Here is a 14,428-nt window from a genome sequence, read left to right as displayed (position 1 = left end):
GCTCTGGAGGTGCCGCGCTCCCCAGCAGGAGCCTGAGCCGGCCCAGGAAGGCGGCTGCTCAGGGGAGCTGTGATTTACGGAGCCCTGCGCGGTTTTGTTTGGGTCCTGGGGATTGACCCCCATTCTACCTCATCTACACTCCCGGCCCTATTTTATTTTTATTTTTAAACAGGGTTTCGCTAGCTAGGTGCCTGAAAGCCCAGTACTTGGTAAGATTGGCCTTGAACCTGTGATCCTCCTGCCTCAGCCTCCCAAGTATTACAGGCATGAGCCTCCACGTCCAGCCCTTTTCCTTATTTTGAATCTCTAAGCTGCTGAGGGTCTAAGTGCCGAGGCTGGTTGCTGGTTGTCCCCCCTCGGGCCTCTTGTCTCAGACTCCTAAGTACTGGGCTCCCGGGTGTACCAGCAAGCGCTCTGTCAAGGAACGCGACTGGCCTGGGCTTTTACCTTTGCTGCAGCCCAATGGCAGGGGCTGTCTCCCCCTCTCCCTTTTTTTTTGTGGTACTGGGAATTGAACCCATGGACATTCATTCCATCCCTAGCCCTATTTTCTTTTTCTTTCCCTTTTAAAAATACTGGGTTTCACTGAGCTGCTGAGACTGTCCAAGAACCTGCACTCCTCCCATTGCAGCCTCCCGGATACTGAATTATCAGCATGTGCTACAATGCGGCTCTCCTCATTCACAGCTGACGTGGGGGCTCAGAAGAGCTGGGTGCATGCGCCCCTCAGTGCCCTCCTCCGCCCGGCCACTGAACAGAGCGAGCCTGCGCTGCTGGTGGTCGCTTTATTTCCATCCTGGACCCCCTGCCAGCCCACCTCCAGGGCTCCAGGCCCCAGCTGTATAAATAAATAAGTTACAAAAGCAGAGAGTGGCGGGGCGCCCTCCCAGGCAGGCCGCCCTCCCAGGCAGGCGTCAGTGCTCCCTGAGCGACAGCCGCAGGATCCGCTGCAAATCCTCCTCCTCCTGCTGCCCCCGCCGCTCCCGCTCCTCCTGCTCCCGCGAGGACAGCTCCAGGGCCAGGCGCAGCTGCTCCTCAAAGCTGGGGGGCGCCGGGGATGGAGGTGTCCTCGCAGGGGAGCCTGGACCCCTGGACTCTGTGGACAGCTGCAGGCTTTCCTGGAGGGCCCTGCCAGGCCAGGGTGAGAGGGGAGAGATGGGTGAGGGCGGGCCGGGCGCTGGGGCCCTGGGCACAGGAGGGGTGGAGGTGGGGACCGCCTGTAGGCCTCACCGCTCCAGCTGAAGCTGCTCCTCGAACGCTGTGGCTTGGGGAGGAGGGTGAGTGCCAGGCCGCGTGTTGGTCAGGGCTTCCCAGACGGTCACCTGCAGCCGCGGGAGCCCAGAGCTGTCACCTGGCCCTGTGGCTGCAGGGCCGGGCGCCCCGCCCGAGGCCCACCTGCTCTGCTTCCGTGCCCGCCTCAAGCAGGCTCTGCTGGATGGCGAACTGCAGCAGGTCGTCACCCTCGTCTCGAGGGGGCTCGCCGCGCTCGGTGCCCAGCACGCTGTACCCCGCGGGCACCTCGAACACAGCGGGGTCCACCTCACACGGGAAGGGGCTCCCTGGGCGGCACGGCGGAGGGCACACTCAGCCCCAGGACTCAGCAGGCGGGCCCGGGCCGCCTCCCGCCGCAGGCCTACCTGGCGTGGTGCCCGTGGGGCTGGGGGCCCGCCCGCACACCGAGCTCAGGGGCTCCTCGCAGCCGCACAGGTTGCTAAAGGTGATGCGGGCGTTGAGCACATGGAAGAGGGGGATCTCTGCGGAGACAGCGGACCTGAGCTGCCGGACCCCATCTCCACGGAGGCCGGGCCCAGGCCCTGCCGCCCTACCGATCTTGACGGGGAAGCCGGGTGGGAGGCGCAGGGTGATGAAGTCGCGCAGCTTGGCGAAGTGAGCGTTGCTGATGGCCATCAGGTCGATGATGGGCGTCACCTGGTCCCCCAGGGAGAGCGGGTGTTCCTCACTCAGCCACAGCGTCGCTCGGAACCTGCGGCCGGCCGCAGGATGCGGGTCAGGGCTCTGCTGGCCCCTCCACTAGCACACCCTGTCTGGTCACCTGACTGGAGCCGACCCCAGACTGGCACTCATCAGGGTTTTGTCTGGCCGGGGTGAGGGCAGGGGCTGGTCTGTGGCGGCCCCCTCCTCCTCCTCCCAGGGCTGCCACGCTTGTGCTCCCAGCCAGGACCGGAACCCCAGCTGCACCCCGGAGGCTGCGAGGACTCACGCGAGGCCGCGTGGAGCCCTGGCTGGCCGTGAGGCCGGCCGCTGCGCCCATTCACACCGACCCCAGGCCTGTGAGCGGCTGCAGCTTCGCATTTGGGGTGGGGGCAGCAGAGCCGCGGGCCCCCCCTCCCCACGCCTTGTTCCCACCCTGCAGGCAGGTGCTCACGGGCCGCGCCTGGTGGTGCTGTCCACCGACCACTCATCCGGGCCAAGTAGCGTGAGCGTGCTCAGGGCCACGGACGAGACGACACGGTGCTGCCCTCTGAGCAGTCCGGGGAGAAGCCTGCGGGGGGCAGGCCCTTCCCACCGCGGTGCCCAGTGGGGCCGGAGTGTACAGGGCTCGAGGCCAGGCAAGGCCGCTGTCCCGCCAGGAGGTCCTGGCCAGCCCCGGGCCTCACCTCTGCACTTTGCTGGACATCTCGATGGGGCGGCCGATGTTTCTGGACTCTAGGCTGAAGCTGGGGTCGAAGTATTCGTCGGGGGAGATGGCGGTAGGGTTGGTGGGGCTGGCTGCCTGCTGCACAGGAGCCTGGGTAGGCCCCAGGACCAGACTTAGCCCTTGGGGAAGAGAGGACACCCTGCCCGCCGGCCCCTCGGCCCCTCCGCCCCAGCTCACCCCGCTGTGGGAGGCGTGTTGCTGGGCCATCCCCAGGAAAGACTGGAACGGCGTCTTCCCCCCTAAGGAGAAGGTGGCAGCCCGTGAGGTGGCCGGCCGCTGGGGGCGCGTGTCCCTTGGTGCTGTGGCTCCGACCCAGGCCCAGGTGAGGCTGGGCAGCGGCCCCCACAGGCTGCTGGGGGAGGGTGTCCCTGGCGCTGTGGCTCCGACCCGGCCCGCGTGAGGGTGAGGCTGGGCAGCGCAGGCGCACCTGGCTTTACCTTTGCTCCTGGACTTGTCCTGGTCAGAGAGGTGCTCCGTGCGTGTGCGTGTGACCAGCTCCACGTTGGAGGCGCTGTACACCTGGGGAGCAGGACACGGGAGCTGGGGATTCAGAGCCTGCTCCCCACATCGGCTCACCAGCTCAGGCCCCAGGTGCTCCTGTCTCCCAGGAGGCGATGGGGTCTGAGCCCCAGAACACCGGGAGGAGATGCAGCCGGGACAGAAGAAAGTGTGGCTCACTGACCCCGGGCTCTGCTGGCTCAGCCGGCCCCCCACCCCGCCAGGGCTTGGGGCCCAGGGCTGCTCCATCTCTCCCTCTAGGTGGGGAGGGTGGAGAAGGAGCTGAGCTCCGTCCTCAGCTGCGACCCCCAGCCCCCACCACCGGCCTCTCCTGCCTTGGCCTCGTAGCCGCTAACAGTTTCCATCTTCTCAGACCGCCATCCCCAGATACCACATTTGTTCCTGCAACAAACCAAACAGGTGCTTGTGAGGACCTGCGCCCTGCAAGAGCCTTGCTCCCAAGTCCCTACCCACTGGGACGCCTGGGGATTGAACCCAGGGCATGCTACCTCTGAGCAGCACCACCAGCCCTTTTAATTTTGAAACAAATTTGCTACACTCCTGAGGAATTAGCTAAATTGCCAAGGCTGGTCTCAACCTGCAATCCTCTAGTCTCAGCCTCCCAAATACTGGGCTTACAGGTATGTATCACCACACTGGCTACAGGAAGGGGATGGTGCTTGGATGGCTGGGGGCATCTGAACAAAGACAGGAGATTAGAAGATATTGAGGAATTATTAATTTTATTAACGTGCTACTTGGTGTCAAGGCTGGATCCCCCCCCCCCCGTATTGGGAATTGAACCAGGGACATTTTACCTGAGCTACACCCTCAGCCCTATTTTTATTCTTTATTTTTGAAACAGGGTCTCACTAAGTTGCGGAGGGCCTCACTAAGTAGCTGAGGCTGGCTTCGAACCTGTGTGATCCTCCTGTCTCAGCCTCCCAAGTGCGGGGATTACAAGTGTGCGCCACCATGCCCGGCTTTATTTTTAATTTTTTAAAATTTTTGTGGCACTGGGAATTGAACCCTGGAACATTCTACTCTGAACTACAACTCCCAGCCCTGTCTTATTTTTTATTTTGAAACAGGGTCTCACTAGGTTAATGAGAATCTCACTACTTGCTGGGGGTATCCTTGAACCCAAGTACTGGGATTATGAGCACGTACCATCACACCCAGGTTTATTTTTTTATTTTGAACATAATAAAAAATTAAAAATATAACTGATCATGGTGGCCCACACCTGTAAACCTAGTGCTTGGGAAGCTGAGACAGGAGGATTGCAAGTTCGAGGCCAGCCTCAGCAACTTAGGCCTGCGGCAACTTAGTAAGAGCCTGTTTCAAAATAAAAAATAAAACAGGTCTAGGGGGTGTAGCTCAGAGGCAGAACACCTCTGAGTTCAATCCTTAGTAACGCCCTCCCAAAAAAAAGCTAAAAATAAAAGTGATTCAAAAACCAATAGATACTTCAATACTCCATTTTTTTTTTTCTGATACTGGAAATGGAATCTAGGGGCATTATACCTCCAAGCTACACCCCCAGCCCTATTTTGAAACAGGGTCTCACTAAATAGCTCAGACTGGCCAAGAACCCTCAATCCTCAGCCTCCCATGTGCTGGGATTACACGCATGCGCCACCACGCCTGGCAAGGCTCCACTTTCAATAATGAATGTCAACAGAGGAACAGAAGACTTGAACAGTACTCTTAACTAACTAGACTTCAGTTACTCTACCCAGCAACAACAGAATTTATATTCTTCTCACGTGTATGTGGGACGTTCTTTGGGACAGACTCTACGCTACGCTGTAAAAGAAACCTCGATAGTACGGAAACGACGTTAGTTCATACACAGGACGTTGGTCCAACCATAATGGGATCAAATTAGAAATAAGAAAAAAAGCAGAAACTCACAAATATGTCAAAAGGTAAACAACACACTCCTAATTAACTAATGGCTCGAAGAATTAAAAAAAAAAAAAAAAAAAGCCGGGCCTGGTGGTGCACGCTTGTAATCCCAGCATTCGGGAGGCTGAGGCTGGAGGATCGCGGTTCGCGGACAGCCTCAGCTACTTAGTGAGGCCCTCTGCAACTCAGTGAGACCCTGTTTCAAAATAAAGAATAAAAAATTGGGCAGGGGGTGTAGCTTGGAGGTCAAATGCCTCTGGGTTCCATCCCCAGACCTGTAAAAAACAAAAAACAAAACAAACAAACAAACACTTGGAGCTGGGTGTGGTGGCAGGTGCCTATAATCCCAGTACTTGGGAGGCTGAGACAAGAGGATAGGTTCGCGGCCAGCCTCGGCAACTTAGTGAGGCCATCTGCAACTTAGTGAGACCCTGCTTTACTTATTTTATTTTGCAGGTCTGGGGATGGAACCCAGGGGCAGCCTCCTGAATGCTGCGATTACAAGTGTGCGCCACCACGCCTGGTTAGAGACCCTGTTTTAAAATAAAGAATAAAAGCTGGGCGTGGCGGCGTATACTTGTAATCTCAGCATTCGGGAGGCTGAGACAGGAGGATCCCCATGCACTGCCAGCCTCAGCTACTTAGTGAGGCGTTTGCAACTCAGTGAGACTCTGTTTCAAAATAAAAAACAGGGTTGAGAGTGTCACTCGGAGGTCAAATGCCCCTGGGTTTCATCCCCAGTTCGGCAAAATAATAATAATAATAATAATAATAATAATAATAATAATAATAATAGATAGAATGCCTATTTTTGGAGATAGAATGCCCCTGGGTTCAATTCCCAGTACTGCAAAAAAAAAAAAAAAAAAAAAAAAAAAAAAACCCACAAGCCAGGCGTGGTGGCATATGCTTATAATCCCAGCATGGGAGGCCGAGACAGGAGGATCACGGGTTTGCGGACAGCCTCAGCTGCTTAGTGAGGCCCATTGCAACTCAGTCCCTGTTTCAAAATAAAGAATAAAAAGTTGGTCTGGGAGTGTAGCTCAGAGGTACAATGCCCCTGGGTTCCTTCCCCAGTACCACAAAAAATAAATAAATAAAAAGCCAACGGCCAGGCATGGTAACACATGCTTGGAATCCCAGGACGTGGGAGAATGAGACGGTACGACTGCAGATTAGAGGACAGCATCAGCAAGTGCTGAGACTCAGCAACCTCTGAAGACCCTGCTTCAAAACAAAAATAAAGGAGGGCTGGGGGTGTAGCTCAGAGGTAGAATGCCCAGGGCTCCATCCCCAGCAGCTCATACACACCCCATTTCAAACAAATTCATCAGTGTGACTGGATCAATATACAAAAATATATTGGATGTATTATATTTTAAATATAATTATATTAACTTAAATAATTATAGTTGATTATAATTTTATTAATCATGTATATCACAAGTAGGATCGATATACAATATATTTTATTTTATTTTATTTTAAGATCAGTATACAAGAATCAGCCGGGTGTGGTGGGACACAAGTAGGATCGATATACAATATATTTTATTTTATTTTATTTTAAGATCAGTATACAAGAATCAGCCGGGTGTGGTGGGACACACTTGTAATCCCAATACTTGGGAGGCTAAGATAGGAGGATCGCAGGTTTGAGGCTAGCACAGCAACCAGTGAGATTCTCAACCTAGCAAGATCCTGTTTCTTGGAAGCAGAATGCCCCTGAACTCTGCAGTAGCACACATGCACACAAAAAAATCCCCAAATCAAAAATCAACTGTTTTTATACACTTGCAAATCAACAATCCAGAAATTAAAACAATTTGAAAGCTGGGTGTGGTGGTACACGCTTGTTATCCCATATTTGGGAGGCTGAGACAGGAGGATCGCAGGTTCTCAGCCAGCCTCAGCAACTTGGTGAGGCCTTCTGCAACTTAGTGAGACCCTGTTTCTAAATAAGAGAATAAAACAGGGCTTGGGGTGTAACTCGGAGGTAGAATGACCCTGGGTTCCAGTCCCAGTATGCCCCCTGAAAACAATTAGACATAATAGTATCAAAAAAGAATAAAATACTTAGAAATTCATTATTTATTTATTTATTTATTTATTTATTTATTTGTGGCACTGGGGTGGCTTTCTACCTCCGGGCTATACTCCCAGACCTATTTTCTATTTTATTTGGAAACAGGGTCTCACTAAGTTGCTGAGAGCCTCACTAAGTAGCTGAGGCTGGCTTCGAACCTGTGAGATCCTCCTGTCTCAGCCTCCGAAGCGCTGGGATTACAAGCGTGAGCCACCATGCCCGGCTTAGAAATACATTTATTTATTTATTTATTTATTTATTTATTATGTGCTGGGGGTTGGATCCAGGGATCTTCTGAGTTAGACACCCAGCCCTATTTTATTTTTTATTTTGAAACAGGGTTTCCCTAAGTTGCAGAGGGCCTCACTAAGTTGCTGAGGCTAGCTGTGAATCTGCAATCCTCTTGTTGCAGCCTTCCAAAATACTGGAATTACCAGCATAAACCATCATGCCTGATCCAAAAAAAAATTTTTTTTTTTTTTAACTACTGAGGATCGAACCTACGGGGCATTCTACCTCCAAGCCACACCCCCCAGCACTTATTTATTTTGTGTTGTACTGGGGATTGAGGTGTTCTACTCTGAGGTATATCCCCAGCCCTATTTTTATTTTGAAATAGGCTCTCACTAAATTGCTGAGGCTTAGCTGGGCATGGTGCTGCATGCTTGGAATCCCAGTATTTGGGACGCTGAGGCAGGAGGATCTGGGTTCATGGACAGCCTCAGTTACTTAGTGCGGCCCTTTGCAACAGTGAGACCCTGTTTCAAAATAAAGAATACAAAATAAGGCTGGGGGCGCAGCTTGGAGGCAGAATGCCCCGGGGTTCCATCCCCAGTACCGCAAAAAATAAATAAATAAATAAATAAAATAATAGATTGCTGAGGCTAGCCTCAAACTTGCAAGCCTTCTGTCTCAGTCTCCCAAGTACTGGTATGACAGCTGTGTGCCACCATGCCTGGCTTTCCCCAAATAACTGGACAATTCAATGCAATATGAGAATCCATCCGTCCAAGAACATGCGCATGTACGTCACTGTCAACATGATTTACATTATGATGTGAAACAATAATGCACTGATAAAGTCACACAAAAGAAGAACCATCAGGTACCTTCTAGAAACTGACGTACAGAATCTAGAATTCATATAAGACTCAAGGGACCGAGAGTACCCAACATAATCCTGAGAAAGAAGAAAAAACATAGGAAGACTCATACTTTCCGACATCAAAATTTACCACAAACAAGGATTAAAAGTAAAGTACTAAACTGAGCGTGGTGGCGCACGCTTGTAATCCCCGCGCTTGGGAGGCTGAGGCGGGAGGATCACAGGTTCACCACAGCCTCAAGTGAGGTTAGTGAGGCCCTCTGCAACGTAGTGAGACCTTGTTTCAAAATAAAAGAATAAAATAAGCCTGGGGGTGTAGCTCAGAGACAGAATGCCCCTGAGTTTGAACTCCAGCATATATATATATATATATATATAAAGGAAATGTAGCCGGGCGTGGTGGCGCACGCTTGTAATCCCCGCACTTGGGAGGCTGAGACAGGAGGATCGCACAGGTTCGAAGCCAGCCTCAGCTACTGAGTGAGGCTCTCAGCAACTTAGTGAGACCCTGTTTCCAAATAAAATAGAAAATAGGTCTGGGAGTATAGCCCAGAGGTAGAAAAGCCCCCAAGTTCCACCCCCCAGTACCAAAAAAGGAAATGTAAAAGGAAACATACACCTTTGGTGAGCAGTCTAGCAGTTCCTCAAACAAGTCGACATTGAGTTACCAGATAACCCAGTAACCCCACTCCAAGGTGCAGACTTGGGTGAAATGACGTATGTCCACACAAGGTTTGTTTGTAGCAGCATTATTCATAAGAGTCAAACGGGGAATGTCTATCGATGGATTAGTGAACGAACAAACGTGGTATGTTCATACAGTCGGTATGTTCATACAGTCGTCATGTTAGAGCCCGGCGCACCCTGAAAACGTTATCCTAAGTGCAAGACACAAGGCCGGTGGCGGGATGGGGGTCGAACCACGCATCCTCCGAGTGAGCTACCCCCAGCCCTGTTTATTTTTTAATTTTATTTTGAAACAGGGTCTAAGTTTCTGAGGGCTTTGTTAAGTTACTGAGGCTAAGGCCACATATTTAAATTTTTTCATTAATATGAAAGGCCAACATAGAAATTAAATTAGAGAATATTTAGGCTGGAAGAAAGGCTACTGGGAAATGGGGAAGAGACAGTGATAGCTAAATTTTTTTTTTTCCCTGTACTATGACCTAAACTTGACTCTCCAGCCCTATTTAATTTTTATTTTTACTTTTTGTGGTGGTAGGGTTTGAACCCAGGGGCATTCTACCTCTGAGCTACACCTCTAGCCCTATTGTACACCTAGGATCTCACTAGGTTGATGAGTCTCACTGCTTGGTGAGCCTGTCCTTGAACCTGCAATCTTCCTGTCTCAGCCTCCCAAGTACTGGGGTTATAGATGTGCGCCACCACGCCCGCCCAGGTGACTTATTTTTTGGAAACAGGGTATTGTTAAGTTACTGAGGGTCCAAGTTGCTCAGACTGGTTTCGAACCACAAATCCTGTCTCAGCCTCCCAATTACTGTGATTGCAGACATGTGTTAACACACCCAGCTAATGGATTCTTTTTTGAGGTCGAAACGAGTTCTAAAATTGACTATAAGCCAGGTGTGGTGGTGCACACTCGTAATCCTAGCACTTGGGAGGCTGAGACAGGAGGCACGCAGGTTCAAAGCCAGCCTCGGCAACTTAGTGAGACCCTGTTTCAAAATAATCAAATAAATCTCCAGTACCACAAATCTTGACTGTATGATGGTATGTATCTGGAAATATATTAAAAATCCATGAAATCTGGGTGCAGTGGTACGCACCTGTAATTCCAGTATTTGGGAGGATGAGACAGGAGGGTCAGAGGTTCAAGGCCAATTTCAGCAACTCAGCAAGACCCTGTTTCAAAATTCAAAAACATGCCGGGCGTGGTGGCGCACACTTGTAATCCCGTGCTTGGGAGGCGGAGACGGGAGGATCGCTCAGGTTCGAAGCCAGCCGCGCTGGCTTAAGAGACCCTGTTTCCTAATAAAAAAGTATAAAATAGGTCTGGGAGTGTAGCCTGGAGGTAGAAGGGCTTCCAGGAACCCCAGTACCACCAAAAAAAAAAAAAAAATTCAAAAACATTAAAAGGGTTAGGGGTGTAGTTCAAAGTTCAATCCGTAGGGCCATGTGTATACACACACACACACACACACACACACACACACACTGAAATTGTATACTTCAAATAGGTGAACTGTCTGTTATATGAAAGGTATCTCAACAAAGCTAATTAAAAAAAAATGTTTCTGCCAGGTGTGGTGGCACATGCCCATAATCCTAGTACACTGGAAGCTGAGACAGACAGAACCATCACAGGTTTGGGGGTAACCTCAGCAATTTAGCAAAACTCTTAGCAACTTAGTGAGATCCTGTTTCGAAATAAAAAAACAAGCCTGGGAGGGGTGATTCAGAGAACGAATACCCTAGGCTCAATCGCTAGTACCCCCCTCTACCCACCCCCAAATGTATTTCCAGAGTCTGTTACGGGGGCTGCGGTGTTTGCTTTCAGAGGAGTAATACTAGCGGAAGGGGAAGGTTCACTCGCTCCCAACGTGGCTGTATTAACAAGGGGCCCACATCAGTGCTGGTAGCTTCTCCGGACCACAGCCTCGAGCCTGCGCTTATGGGAAACCCACGAAGTTGACAAACTCAGCCTGGCGTGGCGGCGCACGCCTGAAATCCCAGCATTCGGGAGGCCGAGACAGGAGGATCATGGTTCGTGGCCAGCCTCAGCTACATAGGCCCTTCACAACTCAGTGAGACCCTGTTTCAAAAATAAAGAATAAAAAAATAGGGCTGGGGGTGTAGCTCAGAGGTAGAATACCCCTGGGTTTCAACTCAAGTACCACAAAAAATAAATAAATAAATAAGTAAATAAATATATAAACTCGGCACATCCTGACCCAGCCCCCTCCCTGGTGCCAGCTGCCTTGACCCAGGGCTGGGTGCCCCGGGAGCCCTGCCGGTAGCCTGAGCAGGAGGCTGGTCCAGGCAGCCTCTGGTGGGCAGCTCAGCCTCAGAGAGCCCTGCCCTCATCCCAGCACGCTGTGCCAGGCCCCAACCGACCTCTCGAAGGCCACGTTGCGGGTGTCCAGGTGGGTGGAGACGATGGGTGAGGTGAGGCGACTGGCCACGTGCTCCTCACTGGGCCGCATGGCGGCCAGCAGGGCCTCGGGCTCCTGCAGAGCCGGCCCCAGCGTCTCTCTGTGCACCACCTGCCGGTCGTGGTCCACTTCCATCACCAGAGCTCCTGCCTCTGCCGACCACAGGGGTGCGGGAAGGAGGGCACGTCAGTGCTGGCCTCGCCCCTGGAGTCGCCCCCACCCAACCTCACCCCGGACAGTGCGGAGAAAGGACCCGCCGAGGGCACCAGTGAGCCTCACCCCGCGTCCCCGGCTTACCCTGGCCCTTGAAGATGAAACTCCTCCGGCCACGTTGCCAGGTCATGTGCTCAAAGCCCAGGAGGCTGGTGTCCACCCGTAGGCTCTCGCCCCGCTTCCACACGCGATACACATCGCTTGGGCACATCTTGGACACGAGGGGTACTGCGGGGAGGGCGGAGGTCACAGGGCTTCCCCAGAGGCCCCACCCAAAGGCTGAGTGATCCCCGCTCACCCCAGCTGGTGAACTCCCACTTCATCTCCACGTAGAAATCAGGGGCCTGGGAGAGACCAGAGAAGCCCATCAGGCGCTGGCCGAGTGCTGGGCCAGTGGGCCTGGCACCCCTTGTCACCGCCACACTCTGGAAGCCGACAGGCCTCAGCGCGCTGCCACGGTCCAGGCAAGTCCTGCTCAGGCCCCACCAGGCCCCACAGGCTTCCAGACGGGCCCACGTACGGGAGCCACAAGCACCCGCAGGCCTGGGCTCCCAGGACCGGGGGTCCTGGGGAAGGCAGCTTTGACCCCTCTGTGTCTGAGCCTCATCTGGAAAGGCAGACCCCTCTGGGACTGCCCCCGTAGCGAGGGACGTGAGGTGGCATACTCTGCCACCAGGGACTTCTGTATTTTTTTTTTTTTAGCAGTACTGGGGATGGAACCCAGGGACATTCTACCTCAGAGCTACAGCCAGCCCTATTTTTTTATTCTTTATTTTGAAACAAGGTCTCACTAAGTTGCTGAGAGCCTCACTAAGTAGCTGAGGCTGGCCGCTATGATCCTCCTGTCTCAGTCTCCCAAGCACAGGGATTATAAGTGTGCACCACCATGCCTGGCTGACTTCTGTACTTTTGCAGATCACGTAACACACAGAACCAGGCATTCCAGGCACCCAGGCGTCTCTGCAGAGTTGACCTCTTTCTAGGAAATCTGCGCTCTCCAGGAGGCTGGAGGCCCAAAGCTCTGCAGTGATTTCTGGCACCGGGGCCCTCCTCGCTGGTGGAGGCCTTCTTCCACAGGGTCCAATCTCCCTCCCAAGGGCCTGGGGCGCTCTTCCTGCGTGACCTGGGCTGGAGTTGAGATGGACAGTTCTGGGAAAGCATGCTGATGGGCTGGGTGCCCTTCCGAGGCCAGGCCTGGCGCGGGGGACCAAAGCGGCGCCCTGCTGCGGCGCCCTGCTCACTGGCCACGTCCTGCGCCTGCCATACCTGGCGGAGTTTGTTGAGCAGTTCTGGAATGCCAGCCAGCCTCTGCGTGGCCCTCTGGAAGTCCCGGTACTGGAGCACCAGCTGCACCATCTCGGGGTCTCCAGTGCTGACAGCCTCCTGCAGAACTAGGGGCATGCAGCTGCTGACGGACGCCTTTCCAGTGGCCCTGGGGCACTCGCCACCCACCAAGCCCTCTGCCCTCTGCAGTACCTGCCCAGCCCTGACGGCTCTCTTTGCCCACGTTGGCGTTGTGTCTGAGGAGCACTCTCACAGACTCCAGATTCCCTAGGGACACAGCCAGCTGCAGGGGCGTGCGCCCTCGGGGGTCCTCCTGCTCAATGTCATGCTGGGGGAAAGAGGCCACTCAGCACCGCGGGGGAGCGGCCCTGGCCAGGACGAGCGGCGGCGGGAGAGGGCAGAGGGGGGCTGGCGCCTGGCCGGGCAGGTGGAAGGGCCTGGCCAGGGGGGAGAGGGCTGGGCAGGCAGGACAGCCGGTGGGGGTGGCAGGTCTGGACGGGCCTGGGCGCCGCCTGTCCTCAGCCTGGCTCGGCGGGCGAGTTCGGGGCTCGCTGTGGTGCGAGGTGGGCAGGGCTCCGCAAGGCCAGCGCGAGGGCAGGTGACCTGGGCTTCCACGGCCGGGGCTGGGGCGCCGGGATGCCGCCGCCGTCGGGGGCCGGCCTCCAGGGTGGGGACCGCACCCGGCCGGGGCCTCACCTGGCGGCTGTGCAGCGCGGCCTCCAGTTCGCGGTGCCGGTTCGCCCAGACGAGCCGGTGCAGCGGGAAGGTGGGGCCCGGGCCGGCCATGCTGGGCCTCAGCTCGGCATCCCGCGCTGGCGAGCGGGCCCGGGCCTGGCTGCGGGACGCCCCGGCGGCGCCCACCTCGGCCGGGCACTGGCGGCGGCGGCGCGGGCGGCGGGACGCGGCGGGCGGGGCCGGGCCCGGGTGGGCGGGGCCTCGCCTGCTGGGGGCGGGGCGTCGGCCGCGCGCCCCCCCCCCGCCTCCCGCAGCCATGGCAACCGCAGCCCCGCCCGCGCGCGGGAGGCGGGCGTGGGGCGCTGCCCGGCCGCCAGGGCGACCGCGCCGGCCGGGGAGGAGCCGGGCCGGGGTCTGTGCGCCGGGCTCAGTCCCCGCCAGGGCCTGGGGGCGTTCCGGAGGGCGGGGCCCGGCCCACTCCGCCCGCGGCCTGCAGGGGGCGCCCCAGGCCCTGCGCAGAGCCTCCTCCGCGGGTCCCGGGAGGGGGGGGCGGCCCCGGGGCTGCGCGCGCACGTGTGCGTGCCGAGCTGCGGAACCGGGGTCCCTCGGGTTCCCGGGCAGGATCCTGCCCACGCCCTGTGCCCCCACCCACTCTGGGTGGGTGGCGCGGGAGGCCTGGGTCTCGCTGCCGGCCAGAGCCCTGAGCCCTGAGCGCTGGGGTGGGCTCCCCGCGGCTGCCCCTGAATGCTGGCCGGCTGAGCTCGGAGCCCTTCGCCCGTGCCTGGAGCCACCACCCCGCGGGCTGGGCCCGGTGATGGGGCCCAGGGAACTGGGGTCGGGGATGGGAGCGCTGGGGAGAGTGGGGGACACAGGCGCAGCCAGCC

General features: G+C 55.6%; 1 protein-coding gene across 1 annotated transcript; it reads right to left on the bottom strand.

The window, feature by feature from the left end:
• Nucleotides 1-914: 914 nt before the first annotated feature.
• ANKRD13D (ankyrin repeat domain 13D) lies at nt 915-13,655 on the bottom strand (the record flags this gene model as incomplete). The annotated part of the gene is made up of 15 exons (XM_080709877.1): nt 915-1,128; nt 1,231-1,322; nt 1,396-1,559; nt 1,638-1,754; nt 1,827-1,984; nt 2,619-2,749; nt 2,837-2,898; nt 3,097-3,178; nt 3,493-3,559; nt 11,335-11,524; nt 11,670-11,813; nt 11,884-11,929; nt 12,852-12,976; nt 13,062-13,197; nt 13,566-13,655. 15 exons carry the CDS (start codon nt 13,653-13,655, stop codon nt 915-917), a joined length of 1,818 nt encoding a protein of 605 aa, XP_080566003.1.
• Between the last annotated feature and the right edge of the window lie 773 nt (nt 13,656-14,428).

This window comes from Muscardinus avellanarius (genome assembly GCF_963383645.1).
Source record: "Muscardinus avellanarius genome assembly, chromosome: 1".
In the NCBI taxonomy this organism is placed as follows: Eukaryota; Metazoa; Chordata; class Mammalia; order Rodentia; family Gliridae; genus Muscardinus; species Muscardinus avellanarius.
The sequence above is the reverse complement of the archived record's forward strand: the minus strand, read 5'-3'. Positions and strand labels throughout refer to the sequence as shown.